The 13,124-nt window shown below is 34.8% G+C and overlaps 2 protein-coding genes across 2 annotated transcripts in view; one reads left to right on the top strand and one right to left on the bottom strand.

Annotated features, from left to right (window-relative positions):
• Window positions 1–20: 20 nt before the first annotated feature.
• Window positions 21–6,555, top strand: LOC108720655 (uncharacterized). Its single transcript, XM_018444777.1, has 11 exons — window positions 21–85; window positions 214–294; window positions 720–983; window positions 1,044–1,243; window positions 1,329–1,701; window positions 2,045–2,417; window positions 2,575–2,860; window positions 2,926–3,363; window positions 3,421–3,524; window positions 4,020–4,152; window positions 4,227–6,555. The coding sequence occupies exons 1-11, from the start codon at window positions 52–54 to the stop codon at window positions 4,470–4,472; spliced, it is 2,532 nt and encodes an 843-aa protein (XP_018300279.1). The 5' UTR covers window positions 21–51; the 3' UTR covers window positions 4,473–6,555.
• Window positions 6,556–7,664: 1,109 nt separating this feature from the next.
• LOC108720766 (protein FAM13A) overlaps window positions 7,665–13,124 on the bottom strand; it is a 39,240-nt gene continuing 33,780 nt past the window's right edge. Inside the window, exons 5-11 of the mRNA XM_018444932.1 lie at window positions 12,450–12,620; window positions 11,444–11,585; window positions 10,856–11,089; window positions 10,211–10,420; window positions 9,331–9,981; window positions 9,020–9,246; window positions 7,665–8,624 (exon numbers count right to left, since the gene is read on the bottom strand). Coding sequence (XP_018300434.1) covers window positions 8,402–8,624; window positions 9,020–9,246; window positions 9,331–9,981; window positions 10,211–10,420; window positions 10,856–11,089; window positions 11,444–11,585; window positions 12,450–12,620 — 1,858 coding nt within the window. The 3' untranslated portion in view covers window positions 7,665–8,401. The remainder of the gene's footprint in view (window positions 8,625–9,019; window positions 9,247–9,330; window positions 9,982–10,210; window positions 10,421–10,855; window positions 11,090–11,443; window positions 11,586–12,449; window positions 12,621–13,124) is intronic.

Raw genomic sequence — 13,124 nt, 5'->3', positions numbered from 1 at the left:
ATTGCGCGAGCGTGAAATTATGAAAGTTAAGAAAAATTTGATGTAACTAACATGAACGTTCATGACGATATAAATGAAACTTTTGGTAATGATTTAATAAATGTATAATAAAATCTTGATAGATGAACATTTTAAAAAAGATCTAGAGTGGAATTCTATAATTAGTAATTGATTTTTTAATTTCTATATATTATGTCATATTTTTGCTTTCAGAATTACCTCTAAAAAATCAATTCGAAATGCAATCATGCAAAATAGACGAATCAGAAAACAGACCAAACATCGCATTAAAAAGTATTATCATCTATATAAAAACCAAATTTTTCTTATATATATTGATACTATGTTATATTTATTTTTATCTATTAATGTTGCTGAGATTAGTTCCAAACTCCTCGATAGTTCTTTCAAATTCTAGACTTTTCGAAAGCGTTTTATATGAAAAATATGTACAATTGTTAAAATCTCAAAATTTAAAAATTAAAATTTTACAAATTGAAAGAAGTGCAGCGCGGTAATTGTTGTATATAAATTTCAACTTGTTATGTGCATTCTACATAAGTTATATTTAAGATTATATTACGAACTTAATTCGGTGGATAACAAGATGAAATTTACGAGCAACGATCATCGCGCTACAATTTCATAGCCTTTCAATTCGTAATATTTTAATATAAAAAATAATTTAAACAATGCCAGCTACTATTAACTTCATTTAGGGATCGGACTGGAATTGGACAAAGCAGAGACCAAATGTTTCACGTTAAAGTCAGAGTTAAATTATGTGATGGATGTTTGTCGAAAGGCTCAAACGGAAAAAGGAAGTAAAGAAGCTTCTGACATTTCATCAATAATGTCATTTAAAAATTCAGATTCAAAGTCTTCATTCAAACGTAATAACTGTACTAGCGAAATTATGGATGTCAATAGAACTACAAACTGTAACATATCTCAGAGAATTCATAACAACGAAGGAAATTTTGGTAGAAAATTTTTCCGGAATTAAAATCGGTCTATACATTTAAACATTTATATTTCCATAGATGCATTTAATTTGAGTCCAAAGTCTGCGCAGTTTTCATCTAGAAAAATAAACGATGATAACATTATCGAGAGATCTGAGAGTTTAATGGAGGGAAGTCAGAAAGGATTATTGAACGTTACAATTACACCGAGAACTCAATTTATAGATAAGAAACTTCCTCGTTTGATAACAATGCCAACTCAGAATATGGAAGAAGACGTACGAGATTACGTTTTATAAATATGCGTATTTTAAGTATATGTATTTTTATACTTACGAGCTTTATACTCGATGATACAAATAGGCGAGTAAAGAATATGAAAGTCATTATTTTCCGTCGAATATGTCCCTCGAGAGAATGACATTGCAAGCGGACGACAAGGATTATCTCCACGCAACGCCGTGTTCTGCGAGGCCAGGTATCAAAGATGTTGAAGGTGTTGAAGATCCGGGATTGAATTTGAACACGCTGAATATCGCAAAAATAAGACGATTGATGAAAAGTAGATCGAAAACGGGAAGAAGCGAAATGAACTCCGTGTGCAGGGCGGATAACGCGATGCCTAAAGTGCGAAAGAAAAAGACAAAGTTACGAAGTTCCATTTCCAAGAGCACAGTTACTACCAGAGACACGGGTTTTATTGGTAGAAAAGAAGCGAAGAAGCACCGGTATAAAGGTGAAAAATCCCACACAGCACATTTTTTCCGAGGGATATTCTGGAAACACCCTTAGGATATAGGACGTCCCTTGGAGATTTGGGTATCGATCATGTAACTTCTTCTCTAAAGCGAAAACATGAAAAGTGAAAATTTTTATCTATATGTATGTATATATACACGGATACATACAAAAAATTTTCACTTTTCACGTTTCCGCTCTTAGGAAACAATTACATGATTGATCCTCTGTGCTGTATGGGGTCAAGTTTGTGTACAATCTGTCTCTGTATATATGTTTACAATTATATTGTGCTACCATTAGAGATAAATCTCTGTTATTTATGATAATTTTCGACGCAGGCCTTGTCATTAATCGTCAACCTCTCATCAATCGTTTATCAAACGTTTATCAACCAATCCATCAACCAACATACGATCCGCCAAAGCATGCGAAGAAGTCTAATGATGTCGTGGAAATTTTTCATAATATTAGATTAAAGAAAAATAATTTCGGGGTGTCCATTAAGCACTCTAAAGACAATGAAGCTAAGTATGAAAAAAAACTGCATCTTCCTGAGGACAAGGAAAATCCAAAAAGAATTCAAGAGACAGTGTTAAGTCCAAAAGATAGACATTCTAAAAATATTAATCAGAAATATCAATCCCATGATAAGAAAAATGAACAGGATCATTGTCTTCAGATATTAAATTGTCAAAGCAATACATTGTCAGAGTAATTGTATATATATTTATAGTTACTATTACGTTATTGTAATTATTCTTGGTAGTGATGATCAACATGATTATTTATATTTCTATTACCATTATTATTACTCTCAAATTTTCATCATCATTACTTATTGAATTTTAAATCTTTTTTTCTCTCATAGAGCGAAGTCCGAGATAACGAAAAAACAAGATATATCAAAAAAACCGACCCATTCGACACACAACGATCTTAGTCCAGCGGCACAGAATGAAACGCAACAATGCAAACGAACTATCAACAGATACGACGATCCATTGTTCACGCCGAACTACGAAATGCCAACTTTGGCGTCGAAGTTAAAACGCTCGAGTAGATCGTATTTCAGCAGGTTTAACTTTCGAAATATTCCATTCGTGGTGGGAACTTCGGTGACCCCGAGTTACAATCTCGGATTGAATATTCAACAAGTGAGTCGGCGACACTCAGCGAAAAGCAGGGGGTTATCTAAAAAAAACGTCCTCCTGAAACATAGGTGTTCAGCGTGATGAAGATGAGACAGCCGATCGCGAGCAGTGTCACCCCGTTATTGATTCGCAAAGTTAGCAGAGGCATGAGGCCGATGTCAGTTCTTCTGGGCCAGATGAACGGTCACTGCGAGGGATCGGTCCCCAACATGAGCTCGCAAATGACTGGAATGCTTAAATTTAACAGCAGGGAGAACTTTGGTCGAGATAAAAGATTGTCCATGTTTAATTTACACGTGGGAAAGACGCAAAGTGGCCGTATGCCAAAGACGTTCACGGATGCAGAAATTATTTATGAAAAAGAGAATGTTTCTAAACAGCTTTGTAAAGAGAAAGTTGATTCTTCCAATCACAAGACTAAACAGCAATCTTCTTCCGCTGCGAGCAAAAGCGACACTTCGGCGAATCCTAAAATTCAGCAAGGAACTTCGAGGATATCGTTAAAGGTAAATCGCATTTCAGCAGTTTGTTTTAAAGCATATTATGACATGTTGATGTCGTAGGGTAATATTGGCGATCATAAAATGCGTATTCCTGATTCGCACAATTCTAAGGAGATACGTGACGTCTTGATTAATCTTCACGATCAATTTGAAGAGATGAACACGTGAGTGTGCTGGCTGTATTAAAGGATCCCGTATTGATTATATATTGGGTCCCGGTGAAATGAGTTATAGTTTTCACATATAATGTAGCTTATAATATACTGAACAAAAGGTGTTATATACACAAGACTGAATCATGACTAGTTTTTTTTAACTATAGGGTAAAGATGTAAAACTTATGCTTATAGAGCACCTTGATACGCCGAGTCGCAGTTCAAAAACTATCCATTATTAAGCTTTGTGTCTTATATCTTTTGTTTACTACGTTATAAGCTACATTGGGCTATGTTCAAATTCCCTCCCAAGTGCCATCCAGGCATCATTTTATCCTTTGTTGTTTACCGAAAGTTACAAGAATAAAACGATACTTGAGTGACATTCGGATGGAAATCTGAATATAGCTTTATAGTAAAAACTAATTCATTTCACCAAGGCTGAATTTCTTATAAAAGTCCTTTAAAAATAATTTTGATAGATATTACTTATTTTCTTCATAGAAAATATGAGAGATTACGATCAGAAGTGGACAAGTCCAACGATAAATCTTTAGCGAAGGAATTGTCCGCTTTGGAGAAGGAACTCAATGTCAAGGAAGAAGAAATCAACGCTGTTGTCAATCTCTACAAAGAAGTAAGAGCCATTATTGAATATTCATGTATTCCACAATCATGCATACATTGTTTTCAATGACAATGCAAAAATAGGTAATGACACTGAAACAACAAATGAAGACGTTGCACGAAAGAAACAGTCTAGTTTGCATCGCGACCGAGTCGACCAAGGGAACCAATAAGGATTCTTTTCCCATATCTGTTATACCTGAAAAATCGCAGATTTTTGGTCGAAGAAAAATTTTCAATGCCACACGAGAGCCGCCCACTTCTATGCAGCTGGCTGCGTTATTACGGCAGATTCAAACTTTTCATAAGCAATTGCAGCTCGTGTCGTAACGTAACATCGAGTCACGATAAAAGAGCAAGAAAATGGAATAAAATTGGAGTTATTTTTATCAAACTGCCTACACATTGAAATTTTAGTATTTCTGAATCGCAGAATAGAGGGCATTAATTTTTTCTTCTATGATACGAAAAACATATTTAAAGGCGCATTTGAATTTCCCAAGCGGTCTCATGTATTATTTTATTTTTGTTTAACTTTTCTTTGAGTTTCATTTTGCGCACATAGCGCTTGTAAGCACTATTTGTCACCCCTAGTGAACAATGACTACGTTTACACGGCTCGATGTACGTCGAAGTTATAATATCGATATTATAAAACTGACCAATTACAGTCACTCCATTCTTCAGAGAAATAGCTATGATTGGCAATTTCATAACATCGATGTTATAACTTTATAAACGCAGTAAATAAGGATGAAATGATATACAGGGAGACACTCGAATGGGGAATCCGAACGTAGAACGTTGGGAGGTGTTTCTACTTTTTGTTCTTCTTCAAGGCGATAAACAAGAACAAATATTTTCAGCAGATCATATTCCATTTTATTCAATTCTGTCTACTACCCCATAATAATGTGTATTATTCGTTCGTATGCGTGTTACGGTTGTATGTAATTCATATATACGCAGCTCTCCGTCTTGTGTATATATGTGTGTGTGTATATTTGTGTATGTGTATACCTCTATACATATAATATATTTATATATATGTATATACAGAATCAACATGTGTGTATAAACGCCGAAGGTGGTTTTCTTAGGACTCTTGCTAGAGACGGATTCATCGTCGTCGCGGCTTCCACGGTCGATTGTAATTTTGTCAGTTGCACAGCTACGTACGACGATATCCAAGAGAAATTGAATGTTACGCTATTGATTTCTTTTTTTTACACTTTTTTTCGTTTCTTTCTGTCGTAAGATTCTAATCTCTCTAGATATGTTCGTAGATCATGTGATCCGCATGGCGTATCTAGCGTTCTTTCTTTTTTAGTACTAATTAAACGATTCGTAATCTAGCCTGTCTCTTAGCTTCGCTAAATAAAGTGATTTTTGCTTCCCTCTGTATTCTGACTTCTTTTCAAAAGTATTCCTGCTTATCTCTCTCTCTCCCTTCCATTCAAAGCGTCTACACAGAATCACGCGATCTATTCTTATGCATTAAAGATACTATCCGCTACAAAATGTATCTTAGTTAACGTTAATATAAAATGTTATCTTAGATACATATATATATATATGATAATACTAATTTGCTCTCTCTCTTTCTTACTAGTGGAGGGGCGCTTAGATGCACCCGCGAGAAATAAAAACATTCCTGTGGGCATTAAATACAAAATTAATTTTCTCTCATAAACAGCGCAATCCTTTTGACAGTACGGATGGAGGACAACAGTTCTGTGACGAACGGAAAATGATCTCGTCGCAGCGATAAAATGCTCTTACTGTCGCACAATTTGTTGCTACATATTAAATGATGGAGTAATTAAATAGCAACAGATTTAAGACAGACTTAATTTCAAGGATTGTCCAATTAACAAAGTGATATATCCTTGTTGGATTTCTTATTTCAATATTTATATTCGAATATTTATTTTCATATTCACTCTAATTATTGATGCGTCTATAAAAAATCCATTTTCTCACTTCTTGTATTCTGTATGATTACTTTGTCTCCAACCGTTCTTTCGAAAAAGGACTCTGCTTTATGCTGTCATCAGATCTTCTATAAGATCTTCTAAAGATATCGCCGACTTCAATTATCTCTTGCAAAGAAAACAGCGGAAAAATCATCTCCCCTTATTCCGGTCTTCTACAAAATTGTTTTCACAGAAGGAAGAAAATAGAAATGGAACCGAGTACTCCACACACACATTCTCCCATCTTAACGCAAATATATCTCTCATTATATCACAGACTAAAAAATGCTTTGGTCTAAAGAATCGTCTTGTTCTTTTTTTGTTTTTTTACTCACTTTTGTTAATTAGAACGAACGTACGTTTCGCATTTACGTGTTTGCGACTGGCTTCGCTGTCGCGCGTTAATGTATAATTATTTTCGAAAATGTTAATTTTTGCCTGCAGGAATACGAGATCAGCGAGTTATTCATCAATTTTCGTTTCCTGCTTGATATCGAAAAGGTTAAAACCACCGCGGCCTTTGTGTCTCAAATACATATCAGAACTTCCGAATCTGTAACAGTGGCTGATTTCGTCATTGTGTCGTGGTAAAATGAGAAAAACCCCTTCGGCGCAGTTGCAACTTATCGTTAGTGAAATTCGCAAAGCATTTCTTTCATATTAGTCGGCATACGGTAGAACTCAAGCCATTAGCACCCTTGATTCTCGAGATTCTATGTGAAAAAATCGATCCAAGTGGAATTTTAAGGCGTTTTTACGATAGTAGTCCCTAGTCGGTTGTGTGTGTATACATTGCGAACGGCCTTAAAATCGTACTTGTACAAAAATATAAACGCAAAAATCAACGAGCTTCTCTTAGTGAATATTCTTTTTTTTCTTTCTCTTTTAATACGTTATTAAGATCGTAACATTTTATAGTACTCTACAATATTACAACATGTGATATCTCTTACAAGGTACTCATATTACGAATATAACCCCACAGATTCGTTCTTTACTCTTTCAGCATTATGATAAAATAAATATCGGGTCCATTATAAACGCGTTAATCATTATATGGATACCCGTTCTCTCCTATCTTTTCTTTTTCAAGTCTTATCGATCTTACGATAATCGTCAAGTTTATCGTCAGTGAGAAAAATTCAATCGACTCTTTACGAGCAATAAAACTAAACACTTCTCTCAATAACGAAATTAAAAAATATATACTATTCCTTCCAAAATATAAATATTAGAAAAATAAAATTATATATAGACACTATGAAATAAATGTGCCGTCTGACATGTTTCTCACATTTGTATGATATACATCGTTATATTTGTCGGAAAAATCTTGATTTGTTTTAACGATTCAAAATGACAAATTGGGCTTCGTTCGTTCGATATCTGTTTTTGCGTTAACCGCTATAAAACTTGATATTTTAAGTACAAACAAGTTTAGAAATCTTTGCAACAAATATATATATATACATATAAAATATAAGTACATTTTTTTTATATATTTGTAACTGTATCAATTTCATGAACTGTAAATGTATCAAAATAAGCATCCAATTTCTCGTTAACGTAAAATATGTATCATTAATGCTGCATATACAATGAAATGAATGGAGGACAATCAAATGGAAATCTTCCATTGCAAATGAATACGTTAAATACAAAATGTACAATGATACGCGATTATATCATCGAACAATTATTTTATATTACGTCGTAATAATCAGTTTAAATTGTAGAATTATTAATGTTTAAAGAGTTCAAATGTACTACCATGCTTTTATTCTGTAGACATACTATTGCTCACTATAAGTTGTCCGTTTATGCGCACTTTCAATATATCGATGTTTCAAAAACGATGTTATAAAAAAGATGCATTACTTTAAACATTGAAAACATTCGGTATTATTTTCCCAGCGTCGTAACGCGAACGAACTCTGCGATCGAAAGAAAACCGCATAAGAGAATATACGGCACGCATGATTTTATGAAAGCGAAGTAAATCTTACACTAGAAAGTGAATGCATTGTTCACTTTCATGTTTTTGTTCTCGAAATCTTTTGATTCTATACGATAAATTCTCGTTGCGTTACAGTAGTATTCTTCATTCAGGCAGATATTGCTTCTCTTCAGGCCTTTTTAATCATGATCGCATAATGCTGAAATTGCAGATGGCGATGAATGTGCCTGCGTGGCACATCTTTTTACAGACGTTTAAAGATCATTTAAAGTTTCAACTATGTTGTTTCAAATCAGTTCTTCATTACTCGTGAATTAAATACTACGTCAAGCCTTTTTGGCTATGAGGGCGTCGATCAGTCTCAATTTTGCTTTCGCCTGCTTGTATGATTCATACACGGTAGTGACTTGCGGTCCACGATCCTCGCGTTGCATACGGCGGCCAGCCCGAGCTTCAAATTGCGCTTCTAATTCTTTCAACGCTCTACGAAGCCGCTTCTTCTCTTCTCGAGTAGCTCGTTGTTGTATCAATAATTCTTCTCTAAAAAGAAGAGATAACATTTAATGAAAATTGACGACAAATACCTTTCAGTTAGATGTTGTTTTTTCATTAGAAATAGTTTCTAATGTTTTTATAAATCTTTTCTGAGAGCATAAGTATATAATTAATCCTTTGTCTGTAATTCTATTTTTTTCCCCGTTTGCAATCTTTTATTTTGCTGTTATAGATTTTCAAATGTGGAAAAATTCATTACTTTTTAACATCTCTATTACATTATTAAATAGTTTTTAACAAAATATTTTTAGAGAGGGGAAACTGAATTCCTTCTTTATTTTGGAGAAATTTCAAAATAAAATTTCGTTTGTGCCAGACGCTTGTGCAAAAGACCCAGATTGCAGAGAAAAGTTACAATAATAAGTAAATAGAAGCTAAAAAAGTACATTGCGTGAAGACCTTCACCGGCATCGCTACTGCTATGCTGACTATCACTATCAGTTGGCAATTGATCTACGGGATCGATACAATCCAAGATGCCTCGATGTGACATATCAGGCTCGCTGGCTCTTCTATCAGTCTCTACAGGATTTCCTGGAAGATTCGATGACGTAAAATCCATCGTTTCGTGCTCTAGGATCGTGGCCAGTTCGGTAACGCTGTCCTTGTTTTTACACTACAACATGTACAGAACACAGTCATTTTTCTCCAAAAATTTATTTTAAATTATATTTAGTTAACAACAATTAATTGTTCTTACCGCGCCCGCTCTAATGAGCAGTCTTTTTAAAGTCCTGTACCGGTCGTATAATGGTCGAACAACTGCTCTGTCTTCCTTACAAACTGGCCTGCCGAAAGTGTTCTCAATATGGAGCAATGCTTTTTGCACGGCTGTCTTTTCCTCTAATAATTGCTCGTAATTGAGTTCATCCATATTATCGGGCCGGTTGTACTTGATACGCTTCTCGCTAAGTTTTTTCTCCGCTTCCTTGATCACTTCCTCTATCGACGTTGTCTGAGATTTCTCGTGGCCATTGTTATTGTTTACAGGACTGCCGGTAGTATTCAGTCGATTGTTGGCATTGGCTAGAAGCGCACCTATTGGATCTTCCTTCAATAACTTGTGTTCTTTTCGAAGCTTATTCAGCTCCGTGCATAGCCGTTTGATGTCGCGATTGCTCATTTTGTCAGAATGACTCGGTCGATAGCCGAAGTTTTCCTCAAACTCATCCTCATACTTTTTGATCTTCTTCTTCAGGCCGTTAATGTGTTTCGCAAGATTTTTTAGTCCCATTTCCGATGGGCTAAGCGTGTTTGATTGTATTTCCTCTTCGGAGTAAAATCTCCTGGGGAGCAACAGTGAGTTCCTTGGCGAGAGCATAGCTTCCACTCGAGCGTCCGCGGCTTCTTCCTGCAAATTCCATTTGATATATATAATTAATACACGTAAAAAAGTTTAAACATTAATTTTTTTATAAAAATCTTGACTCATATATACAATTTCGTCTGTATATCTCCATTCACATAATTCTTAATCTTTAGGTTGAAATTACATTTAATTGTTTATAATTTTATGTAGTATAATTTCTTAATAATTATCGTTACATGATCTCTAATTTTTAATTAATTTAGATATCTACATTTCCTTCCAAATGTTGAAAGCCCCAATTAGTCAAACTGGGATTATTAACGTCCTCGTGATCGACAGTGGGTGGACGAGCCGGCGAAGGTGATCTGCTCGGTCCGCTGCTTAACATTTCCAAGAAGCTTTGAGCTGGCGAGTCATTATGACTATTAGGACTCGGTGATACATTGGAGATGTACATATTTTCAGATTCCTCTTCGTTTTCCTAATGAAATCAAACTCTTTATTTTTCTTATCAAATGTAATTCGTGATATGCAGTATATTAATTATTTTAAGCCTCGTAATATCAACATCTATAAAGTCTTCAACATCTATAAAGTCCTATTGCTATTAAAAATGTCATATATATAATTTCATAATTTGCGAATTTCATGATTAGATCAAAATTTAATTATACTAATTTTCAGAATGTAACTTTTATGGAATATATCGGAATCTATTTTACTAGGATTAAATTTTAATTAAAATTAACTTTTTAACACCATATAAATATTATATATGAGACTAAATATTAATTAACGTTTCTCTGTAATGAAAATATTGAAAGATCAGGAGACACGGTAGTGTCTCGGCGCTAAGACAAAGCGTAGCATCATAGTGCGAGGCACTGCCGTGGCTCCTTTACGCGATTTTATTTACCTTGCTGGAACTCTGGTCAGTATCTGGGATTCTGTGCACTCTTCTTCTGCGTGCTTGTCTTCTACCTCTCGGGGTAAGACTTCTGCTAAAGCGTTCGCTATTTCTCAATTTTTCGGCGTCGCAATCAAATTTTTCAGTCGCCACAACTACTTCGCACGGCGATGGTACTGACGACGATTTTTTCGACACTGGCGAAACGTTGGTTCTCTCATGGAGCGGTAATCCGCCACATCTCTGTGTCATATCAAATTATGAATCAATTAGTAATTGCTAAAAGCTTGCATTTTGCTTATAATAAAATTGTGTAACTCTTAAAATATTAATTTATTATATATCACAAAATACTTTCTACATAATTAATACATAAAATGACATAAATATTATGTATTATGCGATAATTAAACTTTTGATAGATTTGACAATGAGATAAAGAACGTTTATTAATAGATAATTAGTTCTATTAGCAATGCCTTTTTAGAATTATATATAAGAGAGAGAGGTCTGGTATATTTAATAATTATATAAAAATTATACAAAAATGTTATTTTTTTTAGAGTCGAACCTTAACTATTGCGATTATACACTCACCACACCGTGACCCATGTCTTGACCGAGTTGCGATAAAATGTGCAAATGTTCCTGGCTATTGAAATCTTCGTGGCTGCTCACACGTCTGATCGTATCCGCGATGTCGGTGGGACTGTCAAGAACACGTTCTTCACTGCTACTCCTGAAAGACATAGTCGTGGCATTCTATGTACAATGTTTTTTTTCTAATTCGCCGTAATGCAATGCTAGTAACGACGAACAGTATTCGCAAACATATGAATTCAAGTCGTACTTGCAAGAAAACTTAGCAAATGGACATTTTACATTTTTGCGTCGCGATAATTCTTGTATGCAAATTCGAATTCAATATTTATTGTTGACAGTAAAGCCAATTTAATAGCACGCAAATGAGAGAAATCAAAACTAAGTGAAATTCGGAATAATTTATCAGTTATCTTTTATCGCATGTGTAAAACGTTCTCACAATTATTATATTTAACAGGCCATTACATTTTATAATTAACACGATATAATTAACACGACATTTAAAATAAATAGTAAATGTTTTGGAGAAACTTGTGACATCTAGGCACGCGATAAAATTTACACAAATTATGAAATTGATTTCATCAATAAATAATAATTCAATCCAATTCAAGACGTTTAGTTCGTCGAAACATAATGTTTAGCGACATCAAAATTCGCTAACAATAAGGACAAATTAACTTTCAAACACACATGAGTTTCTCAGAGCCAATCGAAATTTCACTTGTTCCGTACACGAAGAAAAGAAAAGGGAGAATTTTATTTTATAATTTAACAATATAAAACTTTTTGGCATTACAATCTATGCAGATATATTTCTAAATCTCAGAATTTCAAAATAAAAAAAGTTTAAAAATATTTATCTAAATTGAAGTTACAGTGGGTCTTCCAAACCCATAGGGTGAGTTTCCAGAATTTTTCGGAATGTTGTGTGTTCTAGAGTTAAGAATGTTATGAATGACACTGAAGGATCTGTATGATTTTTAGTATGCAATTATACCTTATTAGCTTCCGTTCTTGGCAGCAGGATTCGCGACGTTCCTTGCGCTTACGCGGTTTCAGTGCACAGAGCAGGGACGCACCCTCGGAATCCTTCGGCTCGTCTCTCGTATCCTTGCAAATCTTACAATCGCCGGCAGGTACCAAGCCGTTCACCGTATTCTCACGAATACTGTAGCCATACAGGGACAGAGAAAAAAAAAGAAACCAGGTCAGATCGTAGAAACAAAGCGCGACGATCTTGAAGGTGTCAACCTTCGAACTTAATCGACTGCCATTTGAGTCAGTCGGTCGTAGTAAAAGCGCAGTTTACGGATACGAGACTGCGGAAACGAGCGAGATGTCGACATATTAAAAAAAAAAAATACGGTAAGAATTCCGAGTCGCGGAATTAAAAAAAAAAATTAATAGATAATTTTCCATGACGGTTAAACGTGGCGAATCGATAGTCTTACTCTCGATAGTCGGTGTACCGAGTTTTCCATTCACGCAGAATACTATATAGTCTCCGTTTTTTTTTTAACTTAATGCCGGATAAAGCGATCTATCGTGTCACAGCGTGTCATACGTGGGATGCGTAATGACAGACGCGACGAACAACGGAGGCAAGGAAAATGTGCAGCTAACAATATAATTATGAGCAAGACACTCGGAGAACAATGCGAAGCACGTACAG

The sequence above is a fragment of the Mycetomoellerius zeteki genome, unplaced genomic scaffold, assembly GCF_001594055.1.
Source record: "Mycetomoellerius zeteki isolate Tzet28-1 unplaced genomic scaffold, Tzet1.0 scaffold155, whole genome shotgun sequence".
Lineage (NCBI taxonomy): Eukaryota > Metazoa > Arthropoda > Insecta > Hymenoptera > Formicidae > Mycetomoellerius > Mycetomoellerius zeteki.
Note: the sequence above shows the minus strand (reverse complement) of the source record. Positions and strands in the feature narration are given on the sequence as shown.

Bases quoted from the DNA above. Each gene is read 5' to 3' on its own strand.
- LOC108720655 (XM_018444777.1), top strand. From the start codon at position 52: ATGAACGTTCATGACGATATAAATGAAACTTTTG. The intron at 295-719 runs GTATTATCATCT...AACTTCATTTAG, and splicing joins ACCAAACATCGCATTAAAAA to GGATCGGACTGGAATTGGAC. The intron at 4,153-4,226 runs GTAAGAGCCATT...ATGCAAAAATAG, and splicing joins TTGTCAATCTCTACAAAGAA to GTAATGACACTGAAACAACA.